Raw genomic sequence first — 22,684 nt, 5'->3', positions numbered from 1 at the left:
GCGCCCCTAACTTACTCAATTCGTCCCGCCCAAGAAGGTTAGCTGGGCCCTCTGACATTACAAGAAATTTATGTGACAATTTTAACGGACCGAGCTCGATAGGAACAGGGCAGGATAAGGGGGCCGGGCACGGATGGCCCTCTATACCCTGCACCCAAACCCTGGCACCTGACACAGAGCCCGGAACAAAAGTCAAAGTGGAAAGGGTGGCCCCAGTATCTACTAAAAAAGGCACGAGCTGCTCCCCGACTTTTAAATAAATTTGTGACTGCAGCCCCAAGTCCCACTCCAACTCCCCTAAAAGTTCCTAAAATTTCCGCTTCCAGTCACTGGGGGTCAACCTGGTTCGAAGGGTTGTTAGGGGGATACCACTGAGGAGTCTGAGGAAAACAGGAAGGGTCATTTTGTGCTTGCCCCTGCCAAGGGGCCCCTTTTGGATGGAGGGGACATTCCCTTTTCCAGTGTCCTGGTTGTTTACAATAGTTGCAATTGCCAGATCTTGTGTTTTCCCAACCTCCTCTCTGCTCCATCCGCTCCCGCCCCCTTCCTCTCGCTCCGCCACGCTCCCGCCAATTCTGATTCCCAAAGGGGACCTGCAATGCAGCTGCCAACATACTTACTTCTTCCTTTTTTGTTTACGCTTTTCCTTAGCCTTTTTCCTCGTCCCTGCCATTAAACACAAAGGTGGCCAACCGGACTATCTCTTGTAGGGATTTACCCGGCCAGTCAGGAACATGCTTAGAAGAATACTTTTTTATATCTGATGTTGCTTGATCGACATAAAAGGATACCATCATAGGGCGGGCTTCTTCCGCCTCAGGGTTAACCCCACCCCCATACATACGAACTTGTGTAGACAAGCGAGCCAAAAAGGCGGAGGGGTGTTCCGAAGGCTCCTGCTGACACTCACGGATCTTAGACCAATTAGCAGTCTTACTTCCGGCTTAACGTATGGCCTCTAAAAGGCCATGTCTGCTAGCTTGTAAACGACCCATGTGATCAGGAATATTCGAATTCCAAGCGGGGTCAGTCGACGGCCAGAGCATTCGAGTACCATCCTCCCCCGCCCTACGCCTGTTAGCATCTAAAATAGAGTATTTTTCATCCGGCGTGAAGAGTGTGTCCAAAATTACCTGAACATCTCCCCACGAGGGGTTAATGCCGTGAACACGGACCGAATAGTCTGCAATATCTTTTCGAGGTCGTCGCGCAGGCGGGGCATCTGTTGCTACCAAATCACTAGGTCCCCTGGCCAAACGGATGATGCACAAAAGGAAAGACTATCTGCTCATCACCGTCTGCAGTATGGGTAACAAGGGGTTGTTGAACAAGAGGAGCTTGAAGGACTGGCGGCAGGTTGAGAGTAGGTTCAAACGAGCTGAGGGGTGACGAACAAGGGGGTGAAAGATGTGCGTCAGAAAGGCAAGGGTAAGCCGGAGGAGGGGCAGAGGCGGACAGCATAGCACAGGATGGGGATGGGGCAGAAGACTCCTGAGACAGATAAGAAAAAGAGGAAGTGAGGGGACGTCCCTTCACACGCGCATAAGCCCAGTTGTCCCACACATACCAGTAATCCATCTGAGCTGGAACTTCATCCTCTAATTTTTTCCTTAGGGCCGTTAATTTGTCCCCGGCAAAGGATCCATTCGGTGGCCACTCAAACGGTGTTTGAGTTGTTAATGCCGGCCACTCTTTTTTACACAAATGTACCATTTGTCTTTTACCTAACCCATGGGTACCAGAAATATGTTTCCAGTTCTCAAGAATTTCTACCAAAGGGGTTCCCCTGCCTGTACTCTGTTCAGAGCCCATAATGGAATGGGCTACCAAAGAGCATCAAATGTGCCACCTTATTGCCTAAGCGACAACCTCCCCCCACCCCCTCGGAGTTCTCAAAGGTGAACTCACCTTGTGCCGGCTGGAGCTATCCGAGAGGAGGAGTGCAGCCTCGCTTATTAGGGCGAGCCTAGAGTCCCATCTGGGGTGCCAAAACTGTTGTGAATTATACCTGATAGGTCACGCACAGAGACTGTTACGAATTATACCCAATAGGTCACACACAGTTCGAGTCTAGGCTGAGGCACATAAACGAGTTACCACTGGTCAGTCTTTGCAAAATTTATTACGCTCGAGCGTGGTGCCCCCCTGCTAGTCAGAGGGCGACCATATGCATTGTCTACACATCATATATATATATGAGTAGGTGATGCATGCAGTCCTCGTGCCCGAACCCCTCCACGAATCAGTAGGTTCCATTGCCCTCGTGCACAGAGTTCTTCAGCCAATGAGTAAAAGCCCATTATTATTGCATTTAAACCTAACCTTCACTTGCGATAACAAGCTTACACAAAATTTTGCTAAATCCAGGGCCTTTTCATGATAGTTGCTTATCTCACCAAACAGCGAGTCAAGGCCAGGCCAGAGCAGCCTGCTACAAAGCCACAGAAATGAGAGTTCTTTTAACTCTTTCACAACAGTTCATAAGTTTTCGTGAGCTACAGATCACTTCATCGGATGCAAATGCATCCGATGAAGTGAGCTGTAGCTCACGAAAGCTTATGCTCTAATAAATTGGTTAGTCTCTAAGGTGCCACAAGTACTCCTTTTCTTTTTGGGAATACAGACTAACACGGCTGCTACTCTGAAAACTATTAATTCAGCGTCTCCAGGTCCCGTCCCCCTGAGCTAGTCTGTGCCCACCCACTGCCCCATGGCCCTTCCCCGACTCTCTCCCACTGCCTGAGTAGGGCACTTCTCTATTGGCTTTAGGTGTTTCTATGGTGCCTTATCACCGAGATCTCTTCTTTCGGGGACCCAAAGACTTTTCTCCCGTCTCTGCAGTACAGACGCTGGAGGTGGATAGATCGCTCCCTGTATTACTACAAACACTGGGGAAACACTGGGGTACCAAACAATGATCATGGTGTTGAGTACTGTCCTGAGCTGCTGAACGACAGGGGTAAGCAGACAGTTCAAAACACACATGCGCCAACAAAGCAGCCAAGACAGGATCCTGGCCACACCCTCCAGCTCTATCTGTGGCGATGGCCTCCTATCCTGTCAGCCTGCCTGTCTCCCTCAGCTCACACTGCCACTCCCTCTCCTCTCAACTCACCTGGTAACTTCTCCCCCACGCTTCCCAGTTTGAGGCTCAGCTCCAGTCAAAGGCACGCCATACAGTATATTTGGCCCCAGACAATCAGTTAAACAGAAAGACCCAAGCAGAGCTATTGTCCACTAGATGATGTGCAGACAGCCTCAGGACTGCTTTGACAGTGGTAGTAACAACCTGGACGGCCAGAGCACAGGGGCTTCCGCCACATCCCAGCCTGTCCCCTATGCTGGGGAGGCCAGGGTAGGGCAAAGGCAGATGTCTCTCTTCTTGGTTCCCCTATGCAAGAGGAATCCCCAGCTGGCCATTTAAGCCAGCTTTCTGCTGTTCCTGTTGCTGGAGTGGCATGGGGGGTGGAGCGGGGCTGAAGGGCTCATCCCATTCACTGACAATAGGACAGAGAGCTGGGGGAACAGGGAAAGCTCACTCGCTAATTCATGAATGACTCATTCTTCATGGGGCTCTGCTAGTCACACAGACTCGCCCAGCCTCAGACGCTCACGAGTCTGAGTGTTCTATTCCCAGCCCTGCCACTGATCTCCTGGGTGACCTTGGGCAAGTCACTTCCCCACTATGGGCCTTAGTTGTTGCCCCTCCCACCTCTTGCCTCCTTAGACTGTGCACTCTCTGGAGCAGGGATTGTCTGTTGGTATGTGCATGCATAGCACCTAGCTCCAAGAGGCCCGTCGTGCTCTCATCAGACATATTCCAACACAATAGAAGAGGGTTGTGATGGGTTGGATCACAGAAAACCCCTTGGGGCTGCCAACTGATGTGCGAAGACTACTTCTGCCCCTGTTTTCCCTGCCAGCTTGGGACTTCAATGCCCTGCCTGGTCTGAGCCAGACATGATTACCTGCTGCAAACACAGCCCCAGGTCTGAACCATGTCCCCCGACAGCTGCAGGCTTAACTGAAAACAGCTTAAGAAGTGTTCTGTCTCTAACACTCAGATGCCCAGCTCCCAGTGGGTCCAAACCCCAAATAAATCTGTTTTACCCTGTATAAAGCTTATACAGGGTAAACTCATAGATTGTTCGCCCTCTATAACACTGTTAGAGAGATATGCACAGCTGTTTCCCCCCTCCACCCCCCACCAGCTATTAATACATAATCTGGGTGAATTAATAAGTAAAAAGTGATTTCATTAAATACAAAAAGTAGGATTTAAGTGGTTCCAAGCAGTAACAGACAGAACAAAGTGAATTACCAAGCAAAATAAAATAAAACACACAAGTCTAAACCTAAGACAGTAAGAAAGTGATTACAGATGAAACCTCACCCTCAGAGCTGTTCCAGTAAGCTTCTTTCGCAGACTAGGCTCCTTCTAGTCTGGGTTCAGCAATCACTCACACCCCTATGGTTAAGCTGATCAAATGCCTTACTAAAGCTACTTAAAATCAAACAAGTACACAGCCAATATTCATAACTTTGAGTACAAAAATGATACATGCATACAGATATATTCAATAGGTCATAACCTTTGCAGAGATATGTTACATGGCCTATCTAGCATAAAATATATTCCAGTTATTTCATATGTACTTTCAAAAAGAAAGAGTGTACTTGTGGCCCCTTAGAAACTAATAAATCTATCAACTTCATGAAAACACTCGTACAGATACAGAAAGACATCATCTTCCTCTCCAAATGCAAACAGTTATATTTGTTAGTCGCTACGGTGCCACAAGTATTCCTTTTCTTTTTGCGAATACAGACTAACACGGCTGCTACTCTGAAACCGTATTTACTTTCATAAGCATATTTCCATAAAGCATTATGGGGTGCAATGTCACAAGGGTCTTCCACTGTCACTCTGACACAGCATCCCTCATGGAAGGATGGAGCCTGTCCCTGTCTGAGGCACATGGACCTTCATCTCCAGCCTCCTCATCCTCGCAGCCTCATGCACAGGAGCTGGGGTCTTCTCTCAGCACTGTGCAATGAGGAGGGACATCACTGTAAGGGCAGGAATGGCCCAACTCGCCCTTCCACTGCCCCATTGATTTGTTTTGCCTTCTAGATTTAAAGAACTGGAATGATAAACACTGTCATACGAAAAACGGCTACGTTTGCAAGTATCGACCCTAGCGAGGGGAGTCGCTCGCCTGCGTCTGAAGGGGGAGCTCAGCGCCTGGGATGCAAAAGAACTGGGCTCCTTGGGCACGATCAGACAAGGTCCCAGACTTTCCGATGCCTTTGCTGCATCAAGGGACAGTCCTCTCCCTCCCTGAGACACCAGATCTCACTTCCCCAGCTGCAAACTCTCTTCCCCGAAGTGTATCTGTTGTAGTTACTCTCCTGCCCCTTCCCTCCCTTCCCTTCAGTGGCTGCAGTCAACAACAAGAATAAACTCTCCTGAGCATGCAGTTGTGTGTGTGTCTCCTCTGTCCCATTCCTGGCCCTGCGTAGAGGCGTCCATCCAACCCCCTCTGACTGCCCTGAACCACCCAGATCTCAGTGGAGGAGAGGAAGGGGACGCTCAGAGGGAGGCAGGATGGACCTCGCCTTTTGGATAAGGGACAGGACTTGGTCTCCCTCTAGATATCTGCAATAACCAGAGTTTCTTCTCTCTTCTCGCCCACCCATCCCCTTCTGGTCTCATCTCCATTCAGACACTCAAAGCAGGGATTTTTCTAGCGGTTGTGTAAACATCAGGCCCCGCCAGAACTGGAAGCATTTGCCACAGTATTAAGTAGGCTGAGGTCCCTGAATACCACCCTTTGGACCTTGTTTCCAACTGGTCAGTGTTGGACAGTGACTGGGTTATGTTACTACTCCTGGGGAATTCTGCACCAGTGTATGTGCAGAAAACATGCCCCTGCCCCTCACATAAGCCCTTCCATACTTGGATCCTGCTGGGCTGAGCCTGCCTGCCCACACCTGGTATGCCTGGTGCAGACGGGCAGGCCCTGGGAGTTTTGGGGGAGGTCCAGCCCTTGCGCTGTATCAGGGTCTGGAGCAACCTCACTCCTGAGTCCTGTCCTGGGGGGTCGGGGGATGCTGCAGCGTCATCTCCCACTTTTGTGCAGCCAGTGGCCTGTGCTCCCCACTGCCACACTGGAGCATCCACATTTACATATTAACAAATAAAATTTGCAGAATTTTAAAATAATGTACACAGAATTTTTATTTTTTTTTGGTGCAGAATTCCCTCAGGAGTAGTTAACACCTTTGGCCCATCTAAATTAATACAACAGGCCCTGACCTGACTGGGACGTCTAGACGTGACCTACCACAATGTAACTTCACCCTTCTGCCTGGTGGAGTCAGCTGCATCCACACAGGTTCAATATCTAGGGGTTCCTCCTAACACTGCCACAAAGAACTGGCTTGAGCCCCCGACACCCCCCCCAGTAATCTGGGAAAACTTAACACCGCCCCGGGCGCCTCCAAGAGACAATACGTCCTCACTCACAGGCACTGAGTCTGTGTTTTACAAAAGAGAACTGATATTGAAAGGGAAAGGGAACCCAGCATTAGTCTGGGAGAACATCACAACCACATTCAAACACATGTGACCATCAGCCAACCCAACCCCACAGCACGCGGGTGTTAGGTGGGTTCATTTTCGTATGTTTTGTGACTACAGGAATCCATGTTGGTTTCAAAATGGAATTTTATGCCCACGTGAGCTATAGGTCCATTTTCCCGCTCTTTTATTTCTCCTGGAGTTGTAAACAACTTCCAGTCACAACTGGTTTTCCTAAGGGATTTCCCAGAAGGGGCTTCCTGCCTTTTCTAAGGGGTTTCCCGGGCAAGTGTATAAAAAGCTGCCCCGAACATGGCCTCAGGGCTGTCCATCTGAGTGGCAGCCAGGGACGGTCATGGGTCTAACCTCCAGACATCTATCCATCCTAGGGGTTTTCCTCCAACACCTTCCTCACCTGTGAAGAGAAGAGAGGAGAAGAAACAGCACTTACCTTTGTCATCGTCCATCGCTCTTCTCCTGAGCGTACCATTTCTTCTGTTTTCCTGTGGCCCCAAAGGAACATCAAGGGACTCCTTGGAGCTCCTCTCCAAAGCCTTGCCGTTAGCCAGAGCATTGAGGTCCCAAGCACCTTCTGTCGCTTTCATCTGTGAAGACGGTTTTTATACCTGTTTTGTAGGGTTGAGTTTGGGGGTAATCACTGTATTGCGCAATTTTGCGGTTTCTTCCCCTTCTTATTTGTCCCACTCTTTGTTTTAAGCCCTTCAATACACTTTATTTGATTTTACCTTTACTGATTGACTCCTCATTTAGGGTGGGAGGGGTCAGCAGGAGAAGGGATCCTACCAGAGGACAGACGCTGGACAGGGAGGCCGAACCTAGGGAGACTGAAAGCATAAGGGTCTCTTGTCTTATCTCACACACACACACACACGCACTCTCCTCCTTTGCCTTTCAGTCCTTTCTCCCTTTAACACAGGGCAGTGTCTTTTGCCTCGTTTCCCAGATGCTGGTGGGAAAGTCTGAGGAATGAATGTCCCATTAGCATATCGCTCCCCTCTCCCTCCACTGCACCCCACTCATAGTTGGCCGTCCTCAGTCAGCAGAGACCCAGAGCTCGGAGGGGCCTTCATGCGGGTTCACCTCCCACCCCCAGGACGTGCATCGAGCACAATGGACCCTGCTGCCACCATTCCCTCTGCCACCATCGGTCACCCCGGCGCTGCTGCTGCTTCTCTGCCGCCACCCGCCGCTCTCTGCGATGCCACGTTCTCCGGTCCCACCACTGAACCCAGCGCTCGGTGAGTAACGGGAAACCTCACTGCTCGGGCACTCTCTTTCCCTGCACCACCCTCCCCAACCAGGTCGATGGCTCGGCAGCTAGAGCTCATTATCGGTGATTTCAGCCCTAGTGCCCCTTAATAGAACAGCTACTCTTAATTGAGTAGCTCAAGTAGCTCTGTCTTTACACCCGGGCTTCTGACAAAAATTTTGGTGGCCACCGTGCAGCCACCAACTCTTGCTGGTGGTCCCCTCTGACAATTTTTCCTAAAAGACTTATTAACTTTAGGAAAAACAAACAAATATGCACATGGACATGTCCAAGCCAGTGTAATTTATCTAAATGTAGGGTTTGTATTTTGCAGACTCAATAACCAAAACAATGTACAGGTGTCTCTATTGTTTACTAGACCCAAATGCAATAGAAACACAAATAAGGCGCTTTGAACGTTCTTTTCTTTTTTGTTGTTTCTTTGGCTTTTTTGGTAAAAGGCGGATGTCTGTAAGACAATTTGACCCGGACGTTGCTCCTACTCTTGTGCTCTGGGCAGGAGCGACTCACCATGCCAGGGAGCTGCCAAACCCTGCAGCAGCTGTTGAGCTACTGCAGTAGTTACAGCAACTGTAAACAGCGAGTGCAGCCCTTCAGCAAAGCCCACCCTGGGGAAGGTGGGTTGGGAACTCCCCGCTGGCTGTGGAGTCCCAAGCTCCCCGTGCCCCAGCCAGGCACGAGTGGGAGAGCTGCCCAGGGGAATGCCCTGGGGACCTAATGCCTCAGCTGCCTGCACTGACAAGAGCTGGCTCCAGCACCACGGTCTCCAGAGACGCTGCCTACACCCTGCTTCACAAGAGCACTTCACTGGAGGGTGACGGCCTGCATCAGGACAGGCTAAGCCCACTTCTGCTGCCCTTTACTCATACAACAAGGTAACAACCGGTCATTCCCCTACATTCAATAGTAAAGTGATGCGTAACCCACCAGCAGCCAACATTGCTCCCTTTGGCACCGCAGCTCTGTCTGCTGGCTATCGAGGCAGAGAAGGTGAGTTCATAGAATCGTAGGACTGGAAGGGACCTCGAGAGGTCATCTAGCCCAGTCCCCTGCACTCAAGGCAGGGCTAAGTATGATCTAGAGTCTAGACCATCCCTGGCAGGTGTTTAACCTGCTCTTAAAAAATCCCCAATGATGGAGAGTCCACAACCTCCCTGGGCAATTTATTCCAGGTGTGCTTAACCACCCTGACAGCTAGGAACCTTATGTCCAACCTAAACCTCCCTGGCTGCAATTTACGCCCATTGCTTCTTGTCCTGTTCTCAGAGGTTAAGAAAAACAATTATTTCTCCCTCCTCCTTGTAACAACCTTTTATGTACTCATGTAAATACAGAAGTCTTTTTCCCCCAGCCCATCACTAGATGTTAGAGGAGAGCTCATTCACCATAGCCACTGGGAGCTGACAACAGGAAGGGGTTCGGAGGGTTAACAGCCCATGGGGAACGCCGCTCCCTCCCACCAGCTGGGCACCCCAGTTACTCAACCCTGCAGGGTGCCTGCACAGAGACCAGGCATGCAGACCAGGGCCCCACAGAGCCAGGATCAGCCCCAGCACAGCAGTGCGTGGGTGTGGGGATGTGCTCACAGGGGTAAGCATGTGAGTCATGCAAGTGTTGGCAAGAGGGGGGTGTGGGGAGGGAGATGTTCAGAGGGGAAGGGTGAGTGACGTCTCTTCTGCTGCCCCCCTCTCCGTCCTGGGCACTTGCCAGCTCTTTGCACAGGGATCAGGCAGCTGAAACTCAGAGAAATGAAACCTAAAGGGACCGTGAGGAAACAGAAAGAGCTGGGCCAGGAAATACAGGGGGCTGTGGTGAGCCCCACCCCCTTCCAGCCTGCCTGTCTCTGGGGTGAATGCACTCGGCTGACAAGGCCTCAGGCTGCTCCGAGACCCTCGGATGACCGGGGCTGGGGAGCACACGGGACATGAAGGGATTTGTGCCTTTAAGGAGCCTTTTGTGCAACTGCAGCAACGGGCTTTCAGCTGGAAGCTGGTCAGGGCCCATTAACCCTTGCAAGCCCAGGCCTCAGGCACTGACACCCCCCAACAAAAAGCAACCGTGGCTTTGCACCCCCTTTAAATAAATTGCTCTAGATGTGGCCCTAGGGTGCTGGCTGTTCCCCCCTCACCCCTCAATGATGGTACAGTCCCCCCTACCGATCGAGGGCAGAGAACCAGGCAAACAATTCCCTGAGCTTGTTGAAATCGGCTTTTTAAGTGTATTGTCTTTATGCTGCTGCTCCCCCTGCTTCCTTCTCCTAGGATCACAAACTCTTTCTCTCTCTGTAGTCACTTTCACCCAAGTTACCTTCCACTTTCAGATTCACAGCCAGCTCAGCGCTCAGACACTGCAATGAGGAGCAGAGAGTGAGAACCTACGTAGGACTGAACATAAGAGACCCCCACACTGTCCCCACAGCACAGTGAACCAGGCAGGGGCCCCACGGAGATAGAACGCGATCGGGTAATTGAAGAATGCACCAGCATGCGGCAGTGCAAAGGGAAGAGATGAGGCTGCACAGGGAACCTATGTAACGATGCAGCCTCTGGCGGGACACAACTGAGAGTATCAATTCAGGACAAACTGCTTAGAGCAGGGCACTTACAGCCCAAGGTTGGGTTTCCTTTACTATTAAGGCACACCAAACCAGCCAAACAGATCACTTCAGTCTCGCCCCACTGGCTAACCATAAGTAACACAAGCAATTCCCTTAGACACTCCAGTTTCCCAGTATCACCACCAGGGCCACGCATTACGGGGACAAATGGTTATGAAAACCAATTCCCCAGTAAAAGAAAAAAGGTTCTCCCAAACCTAAAGGACCAAACCCCAGACCCAGGTCAATATACAAGTCAGATCCTACCCACAAATCACACTGTTGCCAATCCTTTAGAATCTAAAATCTAAAGGTTTACTCATTGAAAGAAGGAAATATAAATGAGAGCTCAAATTCGTTAAATGGAATCAATGACATACAGTCATGACAAAGTTCCTGCTTCAGGCATGTAGCAGTGATGGAATAAACTGCAGGTTCCAATCAAGTCTCTGGAGAACATCCACAGCTTGGATGGGTCATTCAATCCTTTGTTCAGAGCTTTGGTCTAGCAAAGCCTCTCCAAAGGTAAGAAACAGGATTGAAAATAAAACAGAGGGATTTCCAAGGCCTTTTATATCCTCTGCCATGTGGAAGGACATCCCTTTGTTCTTACTGTGGAAAATCACAGCAGCAAGATGGAGTTTGGAGTCACATGGGCAACTCACATGTCCATGCATGACTCAATTCTTTTACCGGGCGAGCAGCCTTCCTCACATGCTACCCTGAACATTCCCAGGAAAACTTCTCACGTGAATTGGAGTCTCCCAAGGTCCATTGTCAGTTAAGTGTTTCTTCTTTGGGCACCTAATCTGCAAATTCCTTTCTCAAGAAGCTGACCAAATGCTTCACTGAGGCTACTTCGAATCAAGCACATTGAGATACAAGTACATAGACAATATTCATAACTTCAACTATAACAACGATATGCACATACAGAAAGCATAATCCTACCCAGCAAATCATAACCCTTCCATAGACACCTCACACCACAACCTTTGCTGCAAATACATAACAGTGGTTGCAACAATGATCGATACGGTCACAGTTCATGTCAAAACGTCACAACCTGACTATTATTTCCTCCCTTTAGAGGGTTTAATTTTCACGTGGGAGAGGCATTTTCAAAAGTGCCGAAGTGACTGAGGAGCATGGATCACGCTGGCAGCCAATGGGCCCAGGGTGTCTAAACCAGGGGGGGCGCTTTGGAAAATCGCACCCTGCACAGAGAAAGCTGGGGGAGGGTTTGCGGAGAGGAGGAGACCTGGGGGAGCAGGTACAAAGCTCTCACATTTGGCTAATTGCCCTGCCTCAGTCAGTTCCCTCTGCTCCTCACTGCTCTGTGCCCCAGGCAGGGCCCTTGAAGTGAATGAGGGCGATACAAACACCCCATGGTGGTGGGGAAGGGCTGGCTGGGGGTCAGGACACGGCCAGCCTGTTCACTACATGGGGCCGTGGAGCTGCTTGGGGGCGTAGCAGGGAGCGCGCAGAGGTCTTGTAATGGTGAGTGACCCCGTGGGTGTGCTGGGAAGCCCAGGCCAGGATTGAACGTGTGCAAGCGTGTGCACACGCACACACACACACCCCATAACTAGTCCCATAGTCACCCATGGGGCTGCAGGTGGCAAGTCAGGCACCGTGAACGCTGAAGATGACAAGTGGAGTGAAAAGAAAAGGAGTACTTGTGGCACCTTAGCGACTAACCAATTTATTAGAGCATAAGCTTCCGTCAGCTACAGCTCACTTCATCGGATGCATCTGATAAAGCGCGCTGTAGCTCACGAAAGCTTATGCTCTAATAAATTTGTTAGTCTCTAAGGTGCCACAAGTCCTCCTTTTCTTTTTGTGAATACAGACTAACACGGCTGCTACTCTGAAACCTGTCCTTATGTAAGTGGAGTGAAAGTTGAGTTTCAGTTTCCTTTTCTCCTGCTCACTCCCGCTTTCTGCGGAAATGCAGCTCCCCAGCCAAACAAGCGAGCTCCGCAGCTAGCATCCCACCCTGCTCAACAAGGGCAGCAGCGTCCTGCGGCCACGGTCCATCCTGCCCCGGGCACAACTCGGGTCTCTCCGGAACCGGGCACTTCTGCAACTTGGGAGGAAACCCAGGGCAGAGAAAGGAGCCGTCACCTCCCCTGGCTGGGCTGGGGACTCGGCGGATCGCAATGAGGTAGGAGCATTTCTGGGGCTGTAAATCTCCGGCATCCGATGAAGTGAGCGGTAGCTCAGGAAAGCTTATGCTCAAATAAATTGTGAGACTCTAAGGTGCCACAAGTCCTCCTCCTCTCTGTTGTGGTTTTTAACCTCCACGTGGCTGTTACCAGACTATTCACTGGCCTTGTAACTCCTGCTCCCCTCCGCGCCCCTCTGCAAAACCTGGCGGGGGGGGGGGGATTAACTCTGATCCCCGGGGAGCAGGAGCCAAGGGGCATCGGGGGGAGGGGGGCGGGACCAGCCCGGAAGATGCAGAGAGAAAAGGAAGCAGCATCAGGAGCCCGGAGCTACAGCATGGGGGAGGCTGCAGGGAGGGGAGCCAGCTGCTTGCAAAGGGGGGGGGCTCTTGTGAACGCTCAGCCTGGAGCTGAGACCACGTAACCCCACCGCCCCCCCAGCACCACCCTGAGCGCAGGGCACCAGACCAGAGCGCAGGGACAGCTGGAGGGAGGTGGGGAAGGGGGAGGGGCTGTGTGTCTATCAAGGCTGGGGGGGGGGAGTCCTTTGAGTCTAAGAAGGCGGGGAGGGGTTGTTCTATTGTTCAGTGTGGTGCTTGTTCCAGGGTGACCATATTTCAGGTTCCCAAGACGAGGACACTGCCGAGTGGGGAGGGAACGTGGGGGTGGGGGTACAATCGGTGGGTGCTGGAGGGGATACCTGCAGCGGGGGTACTCACTGGAGGTGGGGGCAGTGTCGCTCCCTGTCATGGTGGTGGGGATGATTGTAGCGTGTAGTGGAAATTCATTCAGCCCAGATGGAGTCTCATTTTCCCCTCTCTTGGCAGCACCCTGCGTCTGAAGGAGAAGCTGCAGGCCCTCCAGTGCCACTTCACCTGGAACTTTGAAATCAGAGACAAGGTAGATGCAGTTCACATCCTCCAAACTCTGGCTCTCAGGATTGCCCACACTTACTACCAGAACCAGCCCACGCTCCTTGCCATGCAGGCTTATCTCTACCACCTACAAGGGCAATATGAAGACGCTCTGCAAAGCCTTAGAGAAGCTGAAGAGATTCTGCAAAGAAATCACCCAGATAACTTCCCCCGGCAGGTGCTGGTCATTTACGGAAACTACGCCTGGATCTATTATCACTTGGACCACTATGATTTGGTTGAGCTTTACCTGGACAAGGTTAGAAAGATCTGCAGCTCCCTGAAGAGCCGCTCTCCACATGCAGCTCAGATCCCTGAGATACATGCACAGAAAGGCTGGTCTCTCCTGGCAGCAGGCTTCCGCAATGGCATTGAAGCCACAGAGTGTTTCCAAATGGCATTAAGAGAAGACGAAGCAAATGGGGAATTTCTTGGTGGGTTGGCAATAGCGGTCTTTGCATCATGGTGTCACTCACAGAAATTTGAATTTTTGAAAGCAGCCGAAAATAAGTTGGTTGCCATTCTCCGTGAACAGCAGCAAAACTATGCAGCTAAGGTATATTTAGCCAAGATCCTTAAGAAGAGTGATAGGCAGCAAGCCGAAATCCTCTTAGAAGACATTGTTCAGAATAGCCTGGACCCTGAGGTCCTGAGACATGCAGCCAAGTTCTTTCAACCAGAATTCCTAGAAAAAGCAATCTCTATTCTAGAGCGAGCAATATCTCTGAACCCCAATTATCATCTCCTTCACTATGACTGTGGCATCTGCTACAAGATGCAATTGAAGGAGGCCAAGTCAGGCAGAGAAGAAATATTGGCAGCAGCTATTAAGTCCTTCAAAAAGGCTGTGCAGAAAGATCCAGCCTCTGTGTTTTCAAGGCTGGCTTTAGCTGAAATGTATGGAGAAAACACACCTCACTACCAAGAAGAGATTTATCTCAATCTCATGAGTGAAATGCCCAGCCTCAGCAAGAAGTGTCAGCAAGCAGTCTACCTTCACTGGGGGGATTTCCTCTTCTACAAGCAGAAGTCAGTGTGGGAGGCAGCTAAGGTGTACAAAGCAGGTTTTGCCATTCCAGACAACTACCCGGAGAGGAAAATACTGAAAAGCAGGTTGGAAGAGGTGGCAGGAGAATTCCAGCAGAGCTCCCAAACCTCGGAGGCTGAGGCCATACATGACTTCATTCAACAGAATGAAAGTCCGTGGTACATGGGGAGAACCATCGGTGGCAACAACAGAGCAGGAGACTGGAGATGTAGAGAAAATGCGGGATCCTTTCCCTTCCGTGGACGCACCACGACCTCTTTCTAAGTGAGTCATTTTCCCCACCTGTGTAACAATGATATTCGTGTTGCAAATGATTCTGGGTCCCCTGAATTGTTCAGACCTCGGCACATCCTGCTGCTGCTTCTTATAAGTATTGTTAGCTACCTTTCTTCTGATAGCACCTAGAAGCCCAGACATGGACCAGGACCCCATTGCGTCTGGCCCCAAACAGTCTACCGTCTGCAACAAGAGACAACAGGAGGGAACCAGCAGACAGACGCGGGAGCACAAGGAGACAATAATGGTCAGCAAAAGGACAGTTGTCTTAGCCCACCAGCTACCCAGCTGTTCTCAAGTGATTTGTAAGCATCACCGCAGAGGACAGTTTAGCTTCTGATACCGATCAGCTGTTTCTACTCAGAGGGGACGGTGCGACCATCCTTGTCTCTAAGCAAACCTACCTTCCAGCTCTGCTGCCTTCTAATGTCCATGCAGCAAATAAGTGTGGAGTTTCTTCTAACAGCGTTGACCAGTATTTGCATAGCTGAGTGCCTGTCGTGTGTCTAGATCAGGATTCCCCATCTTTGCTTTCAGCACCTCTCACTGACAATGACTCACATTTACATGGCACCCTCATCCCCAGCTTGTCACTGATCTGCTATGTTTTTATTTCATTTACAATAAAAGTAACTGAGAAAACAGAAATCAATCCATTACACCATCTTGGAACTTTCCTTTCCATGCCCTTAGAGTGCATCGGGGTGAGCAGCACACACAGGACCCCATGGGCACATCGAGCTCACAGTAAAGCACCGTGACAGTCGCTAATAGAGCAGGAGCCAAGGCTGGAGTTTCAGAAGCTCACTTGGTGGAAATGAGTGTCCAGGTTTTCCCAAACAGGTCAGCATGCAGCAGCTCCCATTGTTCTCAGCTGGGATCCAAGACCCCTGCAGTATTCTCAGAGGGGTGGGGTGCGGTGGAATCCTCTATTCTTCTCAGTGGGGTGGGGTGAGGAAGATTCTCCATGGGTTTCAGTGGACACTGCTAGCACTTTTGAAAAGCAGCCATAGAAGCTTAGACAGCTAAGGGGGAACCTTTGAGGTCTGCTGGGCACTCAAGGGATTACCATAAAGGACCCTAAACTCCCAGGTGGGTGAGGTGGACAAAGGGGTGGGGCAGGGCTCCTTACCTGGCACGTTCAAAAGCCCTCCCAGGGGTCCAGTGTGCTCCAACCCCTCAGGCACAGCGACCCCATCAGGTGCAGGTGAACACGCTCACCCCAGCGCTGCCATCTGGCCAGGCACGTCCAAACATCACGGGCCCCTTTGCGCTGTGATGAAGGGATAAGCAGACAGCCAGGGCAGGCTGGGCGTGGGCGAGAGGGGGGTTGGAACTGGCAGGTTTGCCCTGTCGGGGGATGCTGGAGGGGACGGGGCATAGATCCACAGGGAGCCTGGGGAAGGGGCAAAACACAGGAAAGCTCTTAACCGGTTGGGGGCCGTTTTGCACGCAGAGCAGGTGCCCTGCTTCCAGCCGCAAGCCTTTTCCACAGCAAACCTGGGCAGTCAGCAGGTACCTGCCCCAGGGCTGTCTGGGGTTGGGGGCCCCTCCCAGCAGCTCTTTGTGGATGGATGTATCACCATTCAGAGCTGGAAAGGAGCCGCATAGACTCAGCTACAGGGGTTCAGGCAATTTTATGGGGACCAGAGCGACCATTTTGTGGGCACAGTGGAGAGCTGAGATGGCGTGACGGGGCTGGTGATATTCACCCCTCGGCAGCATCATCTTCTGGCTCATCTGGGGAATTAGCTCGGACGCCCCTTCCCGTGGTTGCTCAGCCCGTCGAGCCCCTTGGTCACGCCCTGGCCTCTCACGCGGTGGGAGCAGCAGCGTTTTCCTCTCCCTGAGCCCCCCCGACTACCTCCCGTTAATCTTCTGCCCCTGCCGGGTGTCATCGCAGTCTGCTCCGGACGGTCCCCCCACCCCCGGGGGCTCTCCCTCATGTGTCACCCCAGCACTGAATGGTGGGAAAACCCAGCCCGCCCTCTGCCCCAGATGCCAGTCCAAGGACCTCAACCCAGCAGCTGTGGGGTATTCCTCTCCCAGCCCTTCCTGCTCCTCCCCTGTGTAAACACCCCCAAACCCAGGGTGCTCCAGCTCCAGGCCCTCCCACCCCATCCCCGGGCTGCTCCGGCTCCAGCGCCTGCCCCCGCTCCAGCGTCCTCTCCACCGCCACCCCCGCTCCAGCTCTGGCCCCCTGGCTGCTGCGGCTCTGCCTCCTGCCCAGCTCTGACGCCTGCTCTCCCCTTAGCTCAGCCCTGCCCTGGCTCAGGGAGCTCCAGGGGACACGGAGGACAGGCCCCCAGGCTCCTGACTCCCTCACTGGCCTGCCCGCCCTGTCAATCAGCCTGACCTGGAGTATTGGCCTCCACCCATTGGCCCCAGGGACTGTCAGTCTCAGGATTCTAATTTCTCCGTGGCCCTTCCTTGGTATTGGCATTGGGCAGCCAAACAACCCCACTCAGTGTCAGTGTGGGGCCAGCAGCCCCCTTACAGCAGGACTGCTTCCTGCTCTCCCCCAGCTGACACACCAGCTGATGCACTCCCTCTCTCCCCCATCCCATGCCTATCCTTTCACCCCACCACCAGCCTCTTTCCTGCCCCCCCGCCTCCTGCCCCCATTCCCGACAAACCTGAAATCTGCCTCCTGCCCCCGAGAGCTTCTCCACGCTCCCTTTACAGGGCTCCGCTGCTCCTCACAGTTCCTGAGACCTAACCATGTCCTGGCTAGCCCCCAACTCCACCCTCATGGAGTGCCAGACATTTTGCCTCCGGGTGTTAGGGTGACCACCCGTTCTTTATTTTATAGGACAGTCCCTTATTTCATTGATTTCGCCCTTATGGTGATTATCTACAACTTAATTCTTGTGTGGGTTTTTTCTCCCCCTTTCTTCTGTCCAACAAAGGTGGTCGCTCTGTTGCGCCAGTCTCGGGTCTCACTGAACACAGTCGGAGATGGCTGCCCTCTTCATTACAGGCAACTTCCCTGCCTCGTGCAGACAGCCTGTAGGGAAATGGCAGCCATCTTGCTGGCTTCAGCCCCATTGAGAGTAATGGGAGACAGCAGCCAAAATGGCTGTGGAAAACTTCACCCATTGGCAGTGTGGCTGGTGAGGGCAGGGCCTAGAAGGCAATGTGGCCCTGAGCGACCCTCTGTGTCAGGGATGGAGGCTGTGCAAGTCACAGGGGTGGCTCTGCAGGGCTATGGAGAACTGTGTCCATCGGAGCTCCAATCCCCCTTGCGCCGTGAGAGCCCGGAGGCGGCTCCGCGTATTTATTGTCACACTGGCTGGAGTGGCTCACGAGTGAGAATTCCAGCCTCAGGGCAGACTTTTAAGAACCACAGCACAAACCCCAAACGGGCTGGGAGTTCTATACTTCGATTTCACCAACCAAGTGACAAGTTTGAAGGCCTCAGGCTCTAGGCAGCTTTACCGTGGGGCCACAGACAGTCCCCTGGGGCATTCCGATCTATCTCGCAACCCAGGCAAGCTTGCTCTGTGGCACATAGTTGCTTTACACCAAAGATCACAAATATTCAGGTTAGTCTCGCTCACAAAGCACCAGTCACTTACACCCAGCTCAATTTGCACCTTAGATCTCACACCAAAGACAACACTTGTAGACATTTCTCTAGTAAACTAGGATTTATTAATCAGGAAAAAGAAATAAAAGCATTATTTACCAAGTTAAAACAAGTAACCATACACACAAAAACATGTTGCAGTCTTAGGATTCACATGGTGCCAGAGCTGCTGAAATATGCCAGCTCAATATGTCCATTAGGGCTAACCCAGGTTAGTCCTGCAGATCTCTTGCTTGTGTTTAGGAATCTTTGCCCCTGAGAATCCAAACAGAATAAAAAGACCATAATTCCTTCTGCTCCGAGATTTTTATCCCCATCTCCCTAGAGTCTGGACGAGTGCTTCTACTTGCTTGATTTAGTTCTAAAAACGGGAGCACAGAATCCAGTCCAAGAGGTGACTATAGCTGAACCGCTTTGTAATAGCGTCCATAAAATTAACAAATTAACATATCTGGGGGGCGGGGACCACCAAAGAAGTCCATCGCAGGAGCATTTAATTTCAGAAAGGGGAACTACACAAAAAATGAGGAAGCTAGTTAAACAGAAATTAAATGTACAGTCCTAAAACCTATGTATGTAACCTATCATTTAAATCAGCTTCTGTACCAGATGACTGGAGGATAGCTAATGTGACACCAATTTCTAAAAAAGCTCCAGAGGTGATCCTGGCAATTACAGTCCAGTAAGCCTCACTTCACTACCAGGCAAAGTGATTGAAACTATAATGAGGAACACAATTATCAGACACAGATGAACACAATTTCATAGAATCATAGAACTGGAAGGGACCTCGAGAGGTCTTCTAGTTCAGTGCCCTGCACTCAAGGCAGGACTAAGTATTATCTAGACCATCCCTGACAGGGGATTGTCTAAGCTACTGTTTGACAGAGATTCCCCAACCTCCCTGTGACAGGATGGGATTCACCACTGTGGCGCCTCCTGCTGGCTGTGATGGGAATTAGCTCTACTCACCAGGGCGCCCTCCTCTGGTGGTACCTTGTTGCCATCACTTTTGTTCCAGGACCCACGCCACTCCCAGAACTGTAGAGTCCTCTTCAGTGACACTGCCCTCTGGCTGTGCCACACTCTGTGTTCCCCCTGCCGGGGGACCCACAGTCTCTGTTCAGCCACGCCTCCAGTGGCAACTTCAGTCCATTGTCCCAGGGCCACTTTCCATGTAGCTGCAGCACCCTTTTCTGCCCATACCTCAGGTCCTCAGCCTGCAGGTTGTAGCAACCAGCCCAGAGCTCTCTCTAGCTCCCCCAGCCTCTGCTTGCAGCACTGTTGATAAAGGCAAAGTAATGCAAATTGGAAAACATAATCCCAACTACACATACAAAATGCTGGGCTCTAAATTAACTGTTACCACTCAAGAAAGACTTTGGAGTCATTGTGGATACTTCTCTGAAAGGCTGCGATGACAGTCAAAAAAAGCTGACATGTGCATTCCACCTTTAACCCCTGCCCTCCCACACCCTTTCCATCTCCATCCTTCCGTAAATTCTGACTCCCCTTTGGATTTTCTGATGTGATTGCAGAGCCATTGGCCATTATCTTTGAAACTTCATAGCAATCAGGGGTGGTCCCAGACGATTGGAAAAAGGCAAATATATTGCCCATATTTGAAAAAAAGGGAAGAATGAGCACCCGGGGAACTACAGACCTGTCAGCCTTACTTCAGTCTCTGGCAAAATCATGGAGCAGGTCCTCAAGGAATCCACTTTGAAGCACTTGGAGGAGAGGAAGGTGAACAGGAACAGTCAACATGGATTCACCAAGGGCAAGTCATGCCCGACCAACCTGATTGCCTTCTATGACGAGATAACTGGCTCTGTGGATATGGAGAAAGCGGTGGATATGATATATCTTGACTTTAGCAAAGCTTTTGATACAGTTTCCCACAGTATTCTTGCCAGCAAGTTAAAGTATAGATTGGATGAATGGACTATAAGGTGGATAGAAAGCTGGCTAGATTGTCGGGCTCAACGGGTAGTGATCAATGGCTCTAGTTGGTTCTAGATGTCTAGTTGGTAGCCGGTATCAAGTGGAGTGCCCCCGGGTCCGGTTTTCTTCAACATCTTCATTAATGATCTGGATGATTGGATGAACTGCACCCTCAGCAAGTTTGCACATGACATTAGGCTGGGGGGAGAGGTAGATATGCTGGAGGGTAGGGATAGGGTCCAGAGTGACCTACACAAATTGGAGGATTGGGCCAAAAGAAATCTGATGAGGTTCAACAAGGACAAGTGCAGAGTTCTGCACTTAGGAAGGAAGAATCCCATGCACCGCTACAGGCTGGGGACCGACTGGCTAAGCAGCAGTTCTGCAGAAAAGGACCTGGGGATTACAGTGGATGAGAAGCTGGATATGAGTCAGCAGTGTTCCCTTGTTGCGAAGAAGGCCAATTGCATATTGGGCTGTATTAGCAGGAGCATTGCCAGATTGAGGGAAGTGATTATTCCCCTCTATTCGGCACTGGTGAGGCCACATTTGGAGTATTGCATCCAGTTTCGGTCCCACCACTACAGAAGGGATGTGGACAAAGTGGGAGCAGTCACAGGCTGGGAAGGAGGCCCCAGAGGGGGATGGAACAGTTATGAACATAGGACTGGAAAGAGCCTCCGGGGTCACCGAGTCCAGCCCGTGCTATGGCCGGCAACCCCATCACGTCATCCCCTTCGTAAACTTATCAAGCTCCACCTGAAGCATTGTCTCCATCCGTTTGCTTTCCCACCCCACTGCTAGGGAGGCGCTGGGGTCAGGAGGCTCCCCGAACAGCCCGCACAAACTCAGGTCCTGGATCCCCCCCCAGACCAGAGGCTGGGCTGGACTCAAAACAGGAGGACTGAGAGACTCTGTGTCCCATTCTCTGGTGTCCTCAGCTATCCAGCTCCCCCCGGCCTGGCAATGGATTGGAACTAGTTCTCTGATCCCCAAAGCCAGCTAGTCCCCCCATGAGCTGAGGCCAGGCCAGAGGCGGCACCCCTAGAGGTGAAAGGCCCCATGTCCCCTTCTCTGATTCTACTGAGCTAGCCAGTCCTGCTAACTTGAGGTCAGACTCGTGCTGAGCGCACTAGGGGGGAAAAGGCCCCGTGTCCCATTCCCTGATCCATCCAACATCTCCATCACAGACTCACTTTTATTTTGCTTAAAACCACCAGTGTCCCATGGCGAGCCTTGCTCATTAGGGACTAGAACACACTCCAGAGTGACTGCTTCATGGTGCGGAGATTTGTTAATTCAAGCAAAGAGCCTGGAAGGTAGAAGGTGAAGTTCATGTGCTGTGTTACTATTAGTTCTGTTGTGAATTACACCTGATAGGTCACGCACAGAGACTGTTACGAATTATCCCAACAGGTCACACACAGTTCGAGTCTAGGCTGAGGCACATAAACGAGTTACCACTGGTCAGTCTTTGCAAAGTTTATTATGCTCCAGCGTGGTGCCCCCCTGCTAGTCAGAGGGGGACCCTATGCATTGTCTACACATCATATATATATATATATATGAGTAGGTGATGCATGCAGTCCTCGTGCCCGAACCCCTCCACGAATCAGTAGGTTCCATTGCCCTCGTGCACAGAGTTCTTCAGCCAATGAGTAAAAGCCCATTATTATTGCATTTAAACCTAACCTTCACTTGCGATAACAAGCTTGCACAAAATTTTGCTAACTCCAGGCCCTTTTCATGATAGTTGCTTATCTCACCAAACAGCGAGTCAAGGCCAGGCCAGAGCAGCCTGCTACAAAATCCACAGAAATGAGAGTTCTTTTAACTCTTTCACAACAGTCCCTCCTTTTCTTTTGTACGTCAGTTAATTATATTAGAGCAGAAGAAATCCGTTGACAACATATACTACAACACTGTATACATACAAAAAATAATACAAATACAATCACGCCCAAACAGATCAGATACAAGATACGTCGTCCCCCCACACCCAGATCTGGCACCCACGACGTAAGCCAGTTCCAAACTTCTTGGAACCCAGTGCTAGTGTTGTCAAGACTAACATGATGGAATATTGTTGCCTGCTGTTGTAAAATGTGAATGTCTGTTTTGACTCGGCCATGTTGATTTACAAACACACAACAGCTTGAATTTACCAAAGCACAGACCCCGCCCTGATTTGCAAGTAGGTAATCCAGGGCTAGGCGGTTTTGCAGGGCAGTTTGTGATAGCTGAGTGACTTCTATTTGAATGGCAGAGAGAGCAT

The 22,684-nt window shown here is 51.1% G+C and overlaps 1 protein-coding gene, 1 long non-coding RNA gene and 1 pseudogene across 4 annotated transcripts; 2 read left to right on the top strand and 1 right to left on the bottom strand.

Annotated features, from left to right (window-relative positions):
• Window positions 1-22,684, top strand: part of LOC119860964 — a 176,140-nt pseudogene that overhangs the window by 96,929 nt on the left and 56,527 nt on the right.
• Window positions 12,392-15,528, top strand: LOC119842187 (interferon-induced protein with tetratricopeptide repeats 5-like). Its single transcript, XM_043499737.1, has 3 exons — window positions 12,392-12,637; window positions 13,466-14,864; window positions 14,999-15,528. The coding sequence occupies exons 1-2, from the start codon at window positions 12,633-12,635 to the stop codon at window positions 14,862-14,864; spliced, it is 1,404 nt and encodes a 467-aa protein (XP_043355672.1). The 5' UTR covers window positions 12,392-12,632; the 3' UTR covers window positions 14,999-15,528.
• LOC119842260 lies at window positions 18,512-21,293 on the bottom strand. 3 transcript variants are annotated; one of them, XR_006276296.1, is made up of 2 exons: window positions 21,283-21,293; window positions 18,512-19,746 (listed from the first exon to the last, which is right to left on the bottom strand). It is a non-coding gene; the product is annotated as an uncharacterized LOC119842260 (long non-coding RNA). The 3 variants fall into 3 exon arrangements; XR_006276297.1 differs by lacking the exon at window positions 21,283-21,293 and adding an exon at window positions 20,129-20,192; XR_006276298.1 differs by lacking the exon at window positions 21,283-21,293 and adding an exon at window positions 20,142-20,191.

Source organism: Dermochelys coriacea, chromosome 1 (genome assembly GCF_009764565.3).
Source record: "Dermochelys coriacea isolate rDerCor1 chromosome 1, rDerCor1.pri.v4, whole genome shotgun sequence".
Taxonomy (NCBI): Eukaryota; Metazoa; Chordata; order Testudines; family Dermochelyidae; genus Dermochelys; species Dermochelys coriacea.
This window is presented reverse-complemented; position numbering and strand designations above follow the sequence as displayed.